This window comes from Echinococcus granulosus (assembly GCF_000524195.1).
Source record: "Echinococcus granulosus chromosome Unknown EG_S00114, whole genome shotgun sequence".
In the NCBI taxonomy this organism is placed as follows: Eukaryota; Metazoa; Platyhelminthes; class Cestoda; order Cyclophyllidea; family Taeniidae; genus Echinococcus; species Echinococcus granulosus.
In genome coordinates this window covers 95,103-110,335 of record NW_020170494.1, presented here as the reverse complement: position 1 = coordinate 110,335, position 15,233 = coordinate 95,103, and the positions used below count along the sequence as shown (strand labels likewise).

Below are 15,233 nucleotides of genomic sequence, written 5' to 3'. Positions count from 1 at the left end.
TCCCATGCTAAGGAAGCTTTCTAAATAACGAAATATCGCTCTGCTGCACAAAGTAGGTGATTATCTTATTACCACCTTTCAATTGACTTGTATTTGTTTCTCGAGCAGTACATTTTGCTTTTTTGGGGGGGGAATTCATGACATTTTACTTTCGCTTGTGTTATTAATACCCTCAATAAAGCTGTTTAGGATATTTTGGTAGAAACTGTTTTAATTTGAGCTGATAGTCACCGGGTCCAAATATCTCCGGGACAGCAGGACGGGTGACTGCCATTGGCCTCTGATTTGAGACTCTAAGCTAGTAAGTTTTTCTCTATATGGAGCATATGGCATTTGAAGTGTGAGTAAGCACAACGTAGTTTTCCGTGTCCGACGCAACAAGGAAACATTGCAGTTCAGTTAGGGTGCCAAATGAATCTATTCCAGCGCACACATTCTTGGTCGCCAAAAAAGTCTTTGGCGCTAAATGCTGCACGACAGAATTTTCTTCATTGCTTTGATTAGGGGCAATGAAAGCCTGTCAGTGAGTGTTATGGGGGTGTGATTTGGCATTCCCATGACACGGCGGAGCACGTACTTTAGCTGGTTACTTACCCACTTTGCAGGAGAAAGTGTCCATTGAGGTGTCGTAGTGCTCCCTCATGAATTTTAACTACAAATTACTGCCTGTGTTACCCCTGTCCACATTTTTACGTCACACAACTGGTAAAATAACCTGCGCTCTGTGTGAAGTAATTGAGACCCAATTTGCATTAGTTAGTCTATTTATACTTTGGTCTGGTACGCTTTTAATTCGTCAAATGACTAATGATTATTTTAACACTACTAAGCTGACCACTCCACAAAAAAAAATCGGGCAACAAAGCCTTACTTCTTTGCTTAAATACATTAAAAGTGTTATTGTGAGTGCTCTCTGTACACGATCTTGGGAGTCATTATAAAGTAAAGGTGAGGACAGTTATTAGTTGTGTGGAAATTTTTATGCAGACTGGGGGAGAGGGTAGCCCAGCAGTGTCCAATTAGGTTGCGTATGGTATTAATCACATATTAATTTAGATTCATACAGATGCATAAATGTACAGTGCCCAGTTTTGGGGAGAACAGGAGAGACTGAAATGCGGGGAAAAGGGGGAGATGGATGGAGGACATGAAAAGAATAATTAAGAGGGTGCTAAATGAAGAGCTCGGGCTTTACATCAGGGTGTCCGTTAGTCTTAGATCGCAGAGCTTCATCAGCCGAGTAAAGCTGGGAGTGTCCAAGTGCCTCATCAGTGTCGTAGGCGCTCTGGTAGCCTTCGCGCCGGTGTCGACAGCAGTAGATAATTATAATTATGACAATAATGACCAATACGAAGAGTACAACTAGAAAGAAAAGCGTAAAAGTAAAGCAAAGTATGCAGCTAAAACAAAGATTGACATACGGATGGGAGGCTTTGCATAAGCATAGAATTTGTACAGAGGAAGCAAAAATTTTGCGTAAACAAAACGATACAAATAAAAAGAATGATGGCAATGCATCATGTGTTTAAGAAGATGTCTCGTCTAACACACGCAAATAATTTAGCATTCTAACAAATCCTGACTCCATGTTTATTAACAAATAAGGAAAAAACGAGATCTAAAATTACATAAAACAACATAAACAACAAATGTTAAAAAAGTAGTTAATATGTTTTTTTAACTATGAGCACAGATAAGGCAATAAAACAAATAGGTGCAAGGCTTAAAATACAGCCAAAAAAGATTGATAAATTTAGGAATGATTCATGCTACAAATGCCATTGACAAATTGTTCATTAAATTAAGAAGCAAAAAAGAAAATTAAACGTAAGGTAAATTTGCTCTTAAATTATTAAAACACCTTCAATTAGATTAACTTAACATGAAAGCAGAGTCATTTTCCGATTCGTAGAGAATGCTCGCAAGCATCGAAATAGTGGGAATAAAGAAAAGGATAAAAATGTAGCATATATTACAACAAAACAGACTTTGAAGTAAAAATACCCAAGTATTTCAAAGCTAGCTTTGCCGAACAAAGGGTTTAGGTCGGAAGTAGGTTAAATTGTGTTTGCAAAATAGGATTCTAAAAACGCATGTGTAAGACACATATGTAGGGAGAAAAACCATTAAGTGGCAAAAATTAAAGAAAAAATATTTTAATTACTTGTGAATTTTCAAGAAAGTTTAAGTAAAATGACCATCAAAATAATACAAGAATTTGCTCACCGCCAACTGAAATTGCTGTAATGGTAGCTGTTGATAAGGTGCCTGAAGCAGGCAACAAATAATATTGACTAAATGCCTTTAAGTAAGAACTGTGGGGCTGAAGTGTTAAGACTATTGTAGACATTCCCAAAGCTTTGCGGTTAGAGCTCCCGGTATTTATCAGAGAAGATGTCTGATAAAGTATAACAAAATAAGGTCATCAAAATATGCACTTTACCTTTTAAAAAATTAAAATATTTAAGGCTGTAATTTTGGTAGCATTATTTGACAAAAATTTGTAAAGGACATATTTGCCTTAGAATCTAGGATATTTTGCTTAAATAATGGACCTTAAGCCACACATAGGGGAATTAGCAAATTAATTAGATACTACAGTGACGTATTTTTTTGTGAATTACTTTTTAACTAATAAAACACAAAAAGCGACAAAGTAAAAAAAAGTGTAATATGTATTGCTGACACAGGGTACGACTCGATGCTTTAGAAGTCACTCTACTCAGCGAAAGAACAGTGATGGGGCGTCCACATGATCCCTAATCAAAACCAATGGTTAAAGAGATAAAGTATTATGTAACATGGTAGTGGTATATTTCTTGGTTCTAAGAGTCCCGGGATTCTACACTGGTGGCAGCGGAAAGCGAACCCGATCTTAAAGGCCATGTATCCTGATTTTCCACTTCTGTTTGATAAGCCTTAGTGGAGCGGAATAAGTACATATGCTACGAATGGGAGAATGGTGATGACCCCTAACAGAAGGGTTGATGCTGACGTCTACCTTCGGCATCTCTGCCAGTCCCGTGTTCTGCAGAAAAGCTATTAACAACTGAAGCTACACTAGCCGTGAAACATCTGGAAGTTTCGTTACGGATTTTCCCTACCGTCCCCATGGACCTGTTTCAAATCTTGCACTTCCTTACTCAAATCTGCCTTTAGGCCAGTGTTCATGCATCTATCTGTGGACATGCATTATAGCCGGCGTAGTTCCCCGTCCTGAATCAAATCCCTAAATCGGACAAAACCCCAGATCCAGTCAAGCCGCCAAGAGGGATCAGCGACGTTGAGGTCAAGTATCCCCTCAGTTGCGCATTAATTTGGTGACTAGCACAGTCGGCTCGTGGGTGTTTCTTTATTGCACCGACTGCGTTGTAATGGCTGACGCAGGAGGTTGACCTGCGGGAGCGCCGAGGAGGGCGCTCAAAAGAGGCTATGTAATACAATAGTGGTTTATCCCTCGGTTCTGGGATTCCGGGGACGCTACAATTACGTAACCTTTTTCATCTTTTGTACGTCGTTATCGGCGCTAGCGCATGCCAACCTTCCTCTTTCCTGTCACATCATAGTCGGCGCTGAAATAAATCACCCGCGACCCACCCTTCATAGCCATCAAATTTCCACCCAATTTAAAATATTCTTGGCCATAACATCCTTCGTTTCTCTTGACATTCCAATCAGAACTAAAGTTTAGTTCTGCACAGAAACTGGATTAGGGAACGGGAATGTCCTACTGCGCACGTTTATAGCTGGTCGTAGGAATGTTGGTCCATGTAACAAAAGACGAGATTAAACAAAATTCTGTACAAATTGTGTTTGGTGTTTGTTCCTCCTTGCTGTTTTTCTCTCACTGCAGTACTGACTACTATTATCTGTCCGAGTTTTACCTACCTATTAGAGAGATTGAGGAGGTAACGTGTATTATATCATTGATATCGGAGTACAGGTGAGGTAGACAGTTCCGTGACAAACCTTTTAGATGGTTTATGGCTAGCTTTACTTTAATCATTTCTAACCTTCCTGAAGACTTCGGGGTGGGATAAATGCAGGAGGTGAACCCATTATTGGCCCTTCTGTTAGGGCTCGTAATAGGTTTTTCTTTCTACAGGCTGTACACTTTATACGCAGCTCCAAGGTATTTTGTCTGTTAGTGAAATTCATATATGCTTTTGATTGCTACTGGCGTAGTGGCCCAAGGCTTTCCCAAAGATGAAAGAAGAAAATACTTGGGCAGAACATGCATTGTTAACATATATTAAGGTTGGAGGCTACTTGGATAGTGAGGAGACCAGATCAGTTCGCAAAACCAAAAGGCGAGCATCCAAGAAGGCTGTTACTAAAACGAAAATTTAAAATAAATATAATCTATTGCAGTTATTCTCGATATTCCACAGTGTGCTGCAATAAATTAGTAATTCATTTACCTCCTCCTCTTGTACTTTATTTCTGGTTTTTGATCTTACTTTTCGGTCGTTACAGCGTACTGTAATACGATAGTGGTTTATCCTTCGGTATTGGTGAGGCGCTACTTTTGGACTTTGAATGAGCCCTCTTGTACCTCGCTGGGTGGGCTGGCCTTTCGGGCCATGCCAATAGCCCAGACACCTTCTCTGTGCTGAACATATATTTTGCCCTAGTACTGTGTCTTCTTTCGTCTTCAAGGAGTCTCGGGACGCTACAGTACTCTTTGCCATCCTGTACCACAACGCCTTTGTTATCCAACTCTCGAATATAATAAAGGACTACTTTGGGTCTTCGCAATTGTACGTTTGTCAAGCGGGCCAGCCTCTAAGCCATGCCAGTAGCCCCAAGCCCTACCGTAAATTAAATATATATTTTCTGCCAATTATTATGACATAATTGGCTTTTTGAAGTCACAAAGAGCTACAATAAGCTGGTAGTTTGTTATACACACGAGCTTGGCATAGAGGCAAATTAGAGTCTATGCAATTGCACTTCCAATGCGCAGGTTGCTTTATAAGTTATGCCAATGGGCTACAAGCCTTTTTTTTCTTTGCCAATACATGGTTAACCCAAGTAGTGTGCCTTTTTTTGTCTTTAGGAAAGTCCCAGGTTGCCACACTTCCACGATAATCTGGCAGATTTTCAAGAATTTAAAGGACACCTAATGCACTGCATTAACGCAAAAAACTATAAAGTGTATTTGCCTTTTCTTTAATAGAAACAACTATTGGGAACGAGATTAGAAGATACAACTTACTGTAATTAAAATCGCTGAAAAAATACTTTTTCAGCACTCAAAAAGTATATACAAATCAAAGCAATTGTAAATATTTGTGCAATTATGACACGTTGATTTTAGAGGAAAATCTAACCATTTGTTTGCATTCACGCTGAGGTATTTATCAAGAATGCTTTAAACGAAGATTTTGCTTTACACTCTTCAAATCAATTGCTTTAATTTTGTGCACTATATAATGTACCGAACATCTGGTAGGGTCGAAGCACGTCAAATTACTATGGAAAAACGCGCAATGACTGCGAACAAAATCCGGCAGATTACAAAGTGGGTAATTTTTGAAGCAACAGTGCAGTCTCTTTAAAAGTTAACGCGCTTGAACAGTTAAGCGATGTATCAGATTGCTAAATATCCACTCCCCGTGAATTGCTTTCATTGCCTATATTTTTAGCTTAGTATTAAGTACATACATATAATTCTTAAAGGATACAATAATTGTACCGTATTATTTAAAAAAACATTTAGGAGTTTCTCTTATCTTAGCCACACGTTTGTTTGAGTGCTCAGTACTGCGTGGCGCTGGTCGCGCTTTGCGTTAAGATCCCCGGTCCGAGCCTTTCGTTATTTCGTCGGTAATGCATCTTGAGAAAGCTCAAATCTCCCAGTCTAGACTGGAGGATTTGAAATCAGCTGACATAAAATTAAGTCCAGAGATCAAGAGGGAGCCGCGCTCACAATCAAACCGACTCTGGCGCCGCCGGCTGCGTTCTCCCGTGTTACTTAACGATGGCCGACGTGGCTTTAAGCCTAAACGATCCAGACTCTCTTCACCCGTTGTAGTCAAAGATGACGAAGATCGTGCTACCTTACGCTTTGCTGAACAAAGTCGTGGAGGCAGGCCAGAATCATCCTCCCGCGTACGTTCGCCCAGGAATCGTGGGCGTCGACTGCGAGATAGCCACCATTTCACTGACGACAGACATGTGGAATGGGGCAAGCGAGTGGGAGATGGCAAACCAGCAGCAAAAAAACCTAAGGAGCAACCAAATTTTGAGCTCTCTGGTAAGATATCTCGACTATTCAGTGCTATTCCGTACTTCTGTATTTACCGTTTTTTTTTCTCGCCAAGGTAAGTTGGCGGCAGATACAAATACGTACAAGGGTGTTGTTATCAAATACAACGAGCCGGAGGATGCGAGGAAACCAACATCCTTTTGGCGCCTTTATCCATTTAAGGGTAATGAAGCCCTTAAGGTTATGCATATTCACCGCCAAAGTGGTTATCTTATTGGCAGTGCTCAACACATTGCGGACCTACCGATGGCGCATCCTAGCATCTCAAAACAGCATGCTGTTCTGCAGTTCCGCTTCGTTAGTCTTTTTATGATTTGGTGAATGCGCAGTGTAACTTACAATGGCTTTTGTTATCGCTACTACTTAGATAAATAGCCTTGTTAATATTTATCTTGAAGTTTCGTTTATTTTTATGCTCAAGTCACGTGCATATTTATGCTACGTTCTCTGTTTTTCCAACATTTTTGTCGGGACTGCGCGATAACTTGGTTTCTCTTCCATGGTGTATTTTCTCTTTTACATAACCGTTCTTGCTCCACTATGCGATTGTAGACGAAGGGCAGAGTTCGGCTGTACGTCATTGATCTTGAGTCCACAAATGGGACTTTCCTCAACAACAAGAAAATTGAGCCTCGTCGATACTACGAACTACGCGAAAAGGACGTTTTGAAATTTGGTTATTCTACGCGCGAGTACGTAGTGATGACCGATCAAGTAGCTACTGAATCAGATAAGGACGAGTGACTGTCCTGTAGATAACTGGTCAACTTTATTCTGTACAGTTTCCTCCCGAGTGCTTTCATATTGTTTTCAGTGCATTTTATTACGCCTGTATTCTCTGCGTGTGATAATTAGAGGTTCCAGGGTGGAATAGCAAGGGACGACAAATAGGGCCTATTGGCGCGACAATTTAGTTGAAAGATTGATTTGACTCTGATCTTAAACGCGTGGGGAAGGCGTCAGAAATAGTAGGATGCTTCTCGTTGTCATGATTGCAGAAACATTATTTTGCCTTTGAAGATTCTGGATAAGGCTGATTGCCATGTACTGGAAACAATCGGTCTTTTCTGAAGTTTTATGATAATTTGACAATCAATAGGTGGATGTCGTCGAGTTCTCGCGCAGCAGTCTCCATTTAAAAGTGATTAGGCTAGCGATGTTGATTTACGAGTGTACTGGGTGTTTATTATGTTCACCCGCTTGAAGGCTCCATAGGTATACTTGAATACAGCCCATCAAAGCCGCTTCTACCTGCGCTCTAGTTCATACCTGGGTCAACTCAAGTGAAGATGAGCAAAGTAGCGAGAGTAGGTCTCATCTATTGTGTCCGTCTAAGCTGCAACGGGGTTTTGGTGGTCAGTCGATGGCGGGATAGAGATATTTACAATAAGTGGGATGGCAGGCACACCGTTTAATCCACTCAAGGTTGTGCTGTATCAGACGACCATCGGAACAACGAAAGTTAACCCGAGTCGTCTTTGTCCTGATAGGCACGCAGCAGTGCGCCTCAAGGCTGTCGCAGGGTGTGCAGTACTTAGGTCGGTAGCGGCGTACGCTCTCGCACACCACCACTGAGTCAGAGGCTGGGGGAGCGCCTGTCGATGCTCGAAATTCCACTGCTCCTGTAGCTTCCCTCGCCACCCTTCGCGCCAATTGCCTCGTTCGGTTGTCAACAATCACCAGGCGAAAGGTTTGTGGTTGCTCCACTCTCCTCGTTGGCGCACATCTGCGGGACGGTACCTACGTGACGGGCAGAAGATGAATTTTCGTTAATGCCGTGATCCGTACTGCCTTCAAGTGTTAATAAAGCCGCCTTGTTTTCGTTTCCTATTCTTCGTGTATTCATTAGTTCGGAGGCACAAATTGTGATGGTTTTAGTCATGGTTTAATTTTTATGAATGCCACTGACATTGAGAATAAAAATACACAGATATACATTGATGTGTTTGCTTACACGTATCTACTTGCTTGATGAGCGTTGGTTTAAGAACATGTTCGTGCAGTCTCATGATTTATAAAAGTTGGAATATACCTTCTTTATTGAATCACCGAATGACTTACCGGCTAGACTTTGATAAGAATGCTAACAGTGAGGTGAGATGTTCAACAAGTGAATGGAAGTGCGTTACCCGACTGCAAGGTTTCCAGTGGCACAGTTGAGCTTCCGTTTGATTGCGACATTCGGCGTTGTTATTGGTCACTCGAAAGGACACCCCAAGACCGCAGGTTTTGCTGCAGGGGCTCCACTGTGTCGCCACCAGTGATCTCGATTTGCACAGACTTTCTGCAAACAGAGACTTATTCCTTGAACTTACTACTTGTGGTATACTGATGCTACTGCAATGGAACCTCTGTTTACTTGTACAAGTTCTCCTATCTTTATTTTTCCGGTCACCAATTTGGTGCAGTGGTTTCCCACTAACAGCCCCCCCCCCCCCCCAGCTCTTCCAAACTGAAGGTGTGGAGAGCCAAACGAGAAGAGCCATCGGAGTTACGTCCACTTTTAGCAGTCTCTCAAATATCGTATTCTATATTAGAGCTACTGATGGCTGAGACAACAACTACTTCGATTGATTTAAAAAGACTCATTCAGAAGAAAGTGTCCTTCCTCATGTTCTAGACAATTGGAAATGAATACGGTGGCATTTAATTGATAAAAAGTTGGCAAGGACGACCAGATATTAATATTTGCTCTGTGAAGCTCTCTTATATTGCTATTAGTAAACGATTATTTGAATAGCTATTAGCATACAAAATTTATGCCCTGGACAGAACCGACCTCCTTGAAGAGCATAATTTCCGTGAAATCCCACCTTGCAGTTCGCGAAAACGGAGTTGCCATGCATTTACTAAAATTTGACCTTGTGTATCACTAACACATGAGTCAAACGTCTTCTCGCCTTGATACATGGCCCATATGTGATTTTCGATGTTTAATGAAGCATCAACTACATCCCAATCGTCGAAGTGGGAGAGTGACCTCGGCGAGAGATGAGGATAATACCAAAAAAGAACACGTAACTAAATTGCACTTTTCGCATCATTATTTTATGTGCACAGACCCTTCAGTGTCCATAGATATGTGTCACCATCTTGGTATTACGGCTTCACATTGCTAGCATTTTCCTCAACAGCCCATCAGGCCCCCTGCACGTTTAAGATAGAGTTTTAGCCTAACTCATACAGCACGTGACATCTTAAGGGTTTAGTCGAGCCCTACACTCCAACAATACATGTTGTTCAGTCCCAGAATATGGAAGGACGTATATGTATTTCAATGTGCATTCACTTGCACGTGTTCTCTAGTCCTCATATTGTTGTCATGACCTTCCGTCGATGCCTACCGCCTGGCAGCCCTTGCCTATGCTCATAATTAACTTTTTTTCATATGTACATACTTGACAATTTCTTTAAGAGTGACTCAGGACTTTACACTATAAATATCACTCTAGTTATTTATAATGTGATTTTTAGGGACAGACAAAAATTAATGAACACAGGGAGGTAGTATAAGTATGGTTTAAAGGCTTTTCAAAAATATTATGGCTTGTCTAAACCTGACCTTGTCTTAACATTAACATCCACCCCCCACCCAAACGGAAAGGAACTATGCAAGCTTGTGCTTTGCGAGAAGGTAGAATGGCGGTGAGGAATGTTACACCCACCTAGGGGAGGCGAGTGATCCTGATGGTTTTGTGGGTGGGGTTGGTTGCAGACTTCAGCAAGGCCGTTGGAGGTGCAGAGGTCCTTGCATAGAAGCACCCCGTCATCGCAGAAACACTCAGTGCGACAGTCAGGTCTAATCACCTCGCCGTGCTGCAGAATCGCGTTTGCTGTGCTGCAGGTATTCCACCGTCGGTCTGGAGGCTGGCCAAAGGAGATACAAAACCACTCCGGGCACTCTTTATGCATCTGTCTCTTATGATGACATTTAATGCAGACTTTTCGTGAACTAGTATCAGAAATTGGTATAGATTTTGATGCATATTTGGCCTATTTTATCGTACTCACGAATGTTTGAAACCACCTTGCTTACTTATTCACCACTCATGCAAGTAGCGGCTAGAACTCGGGAAAAAGGCTATGCTAGTTGGATTTATCAGGTTAGAATCACTTGGGTCTCCTACGGTTCATAATTAGAACTTGAAGCAACCTCCAGGTTGTAGTAATACTTACTATCTAATGAAGAGCATTTATTTAATTTAGCTCTTGCACAATAAACACGGCCTATTTTGCCGTATTTATGAGCCTTATTGAATAGCACAGTAGTATTGTGGATGGCTAGAACTCGGGAGGCATTTTTATTTGGATGCGATGAAGTTACCATCGAGGAAAATTAAAATGACCACTTTTATGAGAACAGATTAGTTGGAGTTCAGCAAATTCAAAATTGTGGAAAAATCATACAAGTGTCTTATCAGAAATAACATTTCGATACAGCTTACCTCCTTACCAGCAAGGCCTCTAGGAGCAGCCTCGAGGAGGACAAGCCACAGAGTTACCGCCACGACGAGTCTCATCCACGGCAGGAGTGACATCAAACCGGAATCAGATGAAAAATGCTAATATTACTAAGAAACGCCCTATTATAAAAAACAATGAATATCAATTAGTAGGAACCAATCGCAGGCACGGTGGTAACAGCAGTAGAAGTAATGGATGCATTTGCAGCACGCATGGGATGTGCACGCAAGTTCGGTTATAAGGGCTACCGCCACCCCCCCCCGCCCTTGTCCGATTTTGTTTTCCTTACCTGATGATGCTGGCGAGTAGAAAGCAGTGGCAGCACGCAAATGCAATCTACCAACGCAGAAAAGGTCAAACTCCCCCTATCCCCCTGTTTAATGGTCCGTCAGCACGTTATGGATGTCATGCTAATCATCTGTAACTACGAGGACTACACACAACAGGTACCGTAAGCCCAGCGTGAGATCAGCAACTTAACAATCCACCTTTACTTTTTCCAGTCTACTCAAAATAACAAAGCACCTCAAGAAAATAAGAATTTACTGTCGGAGCCACCGTCTATTTGACATTATTACAAATAGGACATTTTAGCAATAAGAACGATGCACCAGCGAGATTATTTCATCGATTTGGGGGATTTATCGTCCCTACCAGATTCCTTAGACGAGACCGACTTTGAGGCCGTATGATGAGAAAAGAGCAGGATAATGCAGGTCACATTATCCCCCGAGAGCCTTTGAAGAACTGCCTCCCGCACCAGCTCCGAGCAGATTGCATTCAAGGCCCTCTGAGCCGCTTGAATGTCCTTGGCTTCTGTCAAAGTACCCTAGAGATTAAATGCACATTTTAAGAATGAAAAAGATGGAGCCAATTAACCCATCGAAGAAAGTATTCGCCTGTACAACACAAAAGATCCACAGAAATGACAGTGGAGCACAGCGTCGGAGGTAATTCTGTAATAACGAATTCACAGATGGTCCAAAGAACAACCACAATCACGCGGCAGAATGCAACTAGGGTGGACTACTGCTCAATGAAGTGAAATTTGATAAGAAGTTACGTTCAGAGAATGGCAGCTAGTCAATTTCCGTGAGTGACTGGATTTGCGACGCTTTGCAAAAACACTTCGTCTAAGAGACTCCCTAGATAATAATGAATGGCAAGGAGTCAAAGTCAGAGCTAGTACAGTTAAGCTAGCTTACCTCTCCCGAAGCAAATCTTTTCAGAACTGGATTCACGGATATCAGTTGATACGTTTTTTCAACAGCCTCCTGGGGGGAAAAGCACTTCCACAATCCATCGCATGCGATTAGCATAAACCTGAAAAGATCGCACAAATAGTAGGATAAAGCCATGAAATCAAATGGTAGTAAGGTCGTATCTTCTGTTGTGCAGAAGCAAGTGGTGGGTACACGACAGCAATTCAATTACAACGTTCCCTGGTAATACTTAATTGAAAGAATAGAATTTATATTACAAACTAAATCATGCTTCTATATAAAGTGCATAGACTCTTGCACCTTGACAAAGTAAGGCACAAGAATCAGTCAAAACGTAAAATCGGATATTTTCATTGAGGGAAGAAGATAGTAAATAAGATGAAGCTGTCCACTTCTAGGGTGTGTGAAGGACCCTAGAGTATTTTATAACGATAGCAGAAGGACCAGAGATGAGGAATGCGCATGTAAATAAACCGAAGAGCCACATACTCATTCAGAAAAGTCAGTCTGATTGATTGTCAAGCAGTGGATAGCCACATTTGGCTGTCGGGAAGACAGCAACAATTCCAAAAAAACTGACTACATAATTGTCCATATCTGTATACAAGGCAATGAATTCTGGAGCCTGTTTTATCAGAAAAGTAGTACCGTTGTTGGTACCTTTGACTTCACCTCTAAGAAACAGGCTTCACTAAAGATCTAACACACCTCGGGTACACAGATAAAGATCTATACACTAAATGAAAAGTACCTTATACACAATGAAAGTAGGCTACGAGAAATCGCAACATAAAGTTTTCATCTACGCCAATATTCTCACAGTCCTTCTAAGAGCAGATAAGAAATCTGCTTCCAAACCGGTATGCCGCATAACGTCTTTAGGAATGTCTTAGTCACTAAAACGCGGCTACAATCGTGAAAGTAAAGGTTAGAGATGCACCTGTCGCGTCCACCGACCAGTTCGTATTTCTTCACATCAGGAAGGCACGAGACACCATGTCGCTTGAACTGGTAGTCCCCAAAAGATCGACTGACCTCTAATTGACCATTCACGCGACCATCGATGATACGAATGTTTGAGATGCGGGTGAGGCGCTCCCGTTCGCCGGGGTCGAGAGGCGTGTGATCACGAGTCAGTCGGAGACCCGCTAGTGACTCCAAGGCCGTTTTGCCACCACCCTCCGCCTCCCGACGACGTGCCATAACAGCCTTCAAAAAGGACGAAAATTAGCCACCAATTTTCTCTTACCACAAGCATTCCAAACCTGAACAACGGCAAGACAGTGGTTCCAATGAATGTTACGATTGATAGCTAAGTTTACCTAGATATTTTGAAATTTCTTCAACAATTCAGCACAAAAAATAACTCACAGCAGAGTCGCCAATGTTCGCAATGTAAAGAGTGTTATTCACCAACAAAACAGTGGTGGCTGTGGAACCGTCCTTCCAGTGCGGTCTTCTGTTAAAAAGTGAAGTAACGGACTGAATGTCCAAATGCTTACTGTCGCGAAGCCTCCTTTAAAAATTCCTCATCGGTTTTCTTGTAAATGTCAATCGTAATGCGTTTTATGTCTTTTTCGATTTGAGACAGACCACCTGAAGGAAGAAAGAGGTGAGTTCAGTAGAATAGCATACCTGATGGGAATTTGGTACTCAGTTGCTCTGTGATCCGTTGTTTTGCAAATTGAGCAGCCCGAGCACCACCATGACCATCAAAAATTCCGAAGAGACCGATTCGCTGCCTATAGAACCAAAATTAAGGGTCACGGTGGGTGTGTGTGCAGATTTTATTACAAATGGTCAATGGAAGTGAAAAGGAAAGAGTGCATACGCTTCACCTGAATAGGCGCCAGCGGCTACCTTATCGCCAAAGTCAGGAATGCTTAAATGCTCATCCTGCATTTCATCTCGTTCACCTTTCTCTGCGGCCGTGCCCACAAGGAGATCGATAAGTTCTTTAAAGAGCGAAGTGAATGGGAAGATGAGAATGAGAAACTACCGATCAGTGACTTTTTACCCGCGGAACAGCCTCCGTTGTTACCTTCGTCGTCAATGCGTCTTTTTAAAGACTTAACTAGAGGATGGTAATAAGTTTAAACAGCATGCAAACTTGCATTCTGCAACGGGTTCCGGTAAGTCATCAAAGAGGCCCATTGCTAAAACTAAAAGTCGCCAAGGCTTATTTGATATGTGCATGGAACTTGAACAAAGAACCACTGTAAGGTTTAAAAAGCTACCAACGATTGTGACGTTCAAAAAATGGGTAAATCGAGGATGCCTTGACAGCAAATATACCCACAATCATAAACAAAGTTGAAAACTGCAAATGCATTGGTGTAGGATGAAGTGGTACAACTTTCAAAATAATGATTACCCCGGATCGGAAGCTGAAAAGCGGAACTGTGAGATAGGTAACACAGCCGAATTGCGAATGAACTAATAAGGGGGTTACTGCTTATGCGCATACCATAGTGCATCAAAACTACAAACAGTGATTCCACTTTAAAAGGCACTCATGCACTGCCGATCAGATACTTTACAAATCTGAACTGTACCAGAGCCACAGAACAGTAGTTATCAACCTCCCACCACTATCAAGCTGATGTTTATAAAAGAGCTGGATGCTTTAAGCGAATAAAAAGTTCCTAAACTAACCAGAATCTGCTCTATTAAGAGGAATGAAAACTAGAAAGCCATTATAGTCCCAGATGCACACACGCTTACTTGCTGCGTAAGTGCGATTGGCCAGTCATTAAAGAAGTATTCTAATGCATAAATATTCAAGTAACAAATAACATTGCAGGAAAAAAAGACGGTAGAGTGAAACGCATCAGTACTAAATCACGAACAATATCACAACAAGAGAACTTGTGCCTCACTGCTAGGTCGTATGGATGATCTACGAGACTCTATTGCTAGATGAGACAAGAATGCGTAAACATATAGTTAAGGAAGTCCCTGCTTAAGCGTCTGTTTATGAAGGGGACAAAGCTGACGATTGCTCTACTGTTCAAATCAAAAGAAGCAGCAGGTTTAGTGAATGGTCACTGACACCAAGTTTTTGAATTTGCTGTTAACATATATTCCGCCGAAAATCACTTGCTATGTGATGCCAATGTATACTTTTCTCATGCAGCATTTCCTTAGGTCATTTGCTAAGCACACGTAACGTAGGATTGTAGGGGAAGCTGCCAATTCAACAAATAATCTACATTTCTTTGCCATCGCTTGACAGCAAAAGAAATGGGCCAATAGTATCCAACAGGTTTGAGGTA

General features: G+C 41.7%; 3 protein-coding genes across 3 annotated transcripts; 1 reads left to right on the top strand and 2 right to left on the bottom strand. All coding sequences in view use genetic code 11, as the record gives it.

Annotated features, from left to right (window-relative positions):
• Positions 1-1,171: 1,171 nt before the first annotated feature.
• EGR_08661 (hypothetical protein) lies at positions 1,172-3,189 on the bottom strand (the record flags this gene model as incomplete). Its single annotated transcript, XM_024497910.1, has 2 exons — positions 1,172-1,362; positions 3,105-3,189. The coding sequence occupies 2 exons, from the start codon at positions 3,187-3,189 to the stop codon at positions 1,172-1,174; spliced, it is 276 nt and encodes a 91-aa protein (XP_024347680.1).
• Positions 3,190-5,832: 2,643 nt separating this feature from the next.
• On the top strand, positions 5,833-7,015 carry EGR_08660 (Smad nuclear-interacting protein; the record flags this gene model as incomplete). The annotated part of the gene is made up of 3 exons (XM_024497909.1): positions 5,833-6,259; positions 6,327-6,568; positions 6,824-7,015. The coding sequence occupies 3 exons, from the start codon at positions 5,833-5,835 to the stop codon at positions 7,013-7,015; spliced, it is 861 nt and encodes a 286-aa protein (XP_024347679.1).
• A 612-nt stretch (positions 7,016-7,627) lies between these two features.
• Positions 7,628-15,183, bottom strand: EGR_08659 (Integrin-linked kinase-associated serine/threonine phosphatase 2C; the record flags this gene model as incomplete). Its single annotated transcript, XM_024497908.1, has 13 exons — positions 7,628-8,011; positions 8,401-8,723; positions 9,937-10,138; positions 10,717-10,833; positions 11,457-11,564; positions 11,941-12,058; positions 12,899-13,167; positions 13,330-13,417; positions 13,461-13,554; positions 13,594-13,700; positions 13,790-13,913; positions 13,958-14,032; positions 15,171-15,183. 13 exons carry the CDS (start codon positions 15,181-15,183, stop codon positions 7,628-7,630), a joined length of 2,022 nt encoding a protein of 673 aa, XP_024347678.1.
• Between the last annotated feature and the right edge of the window lie 50 nt (positions 15,184-15,233).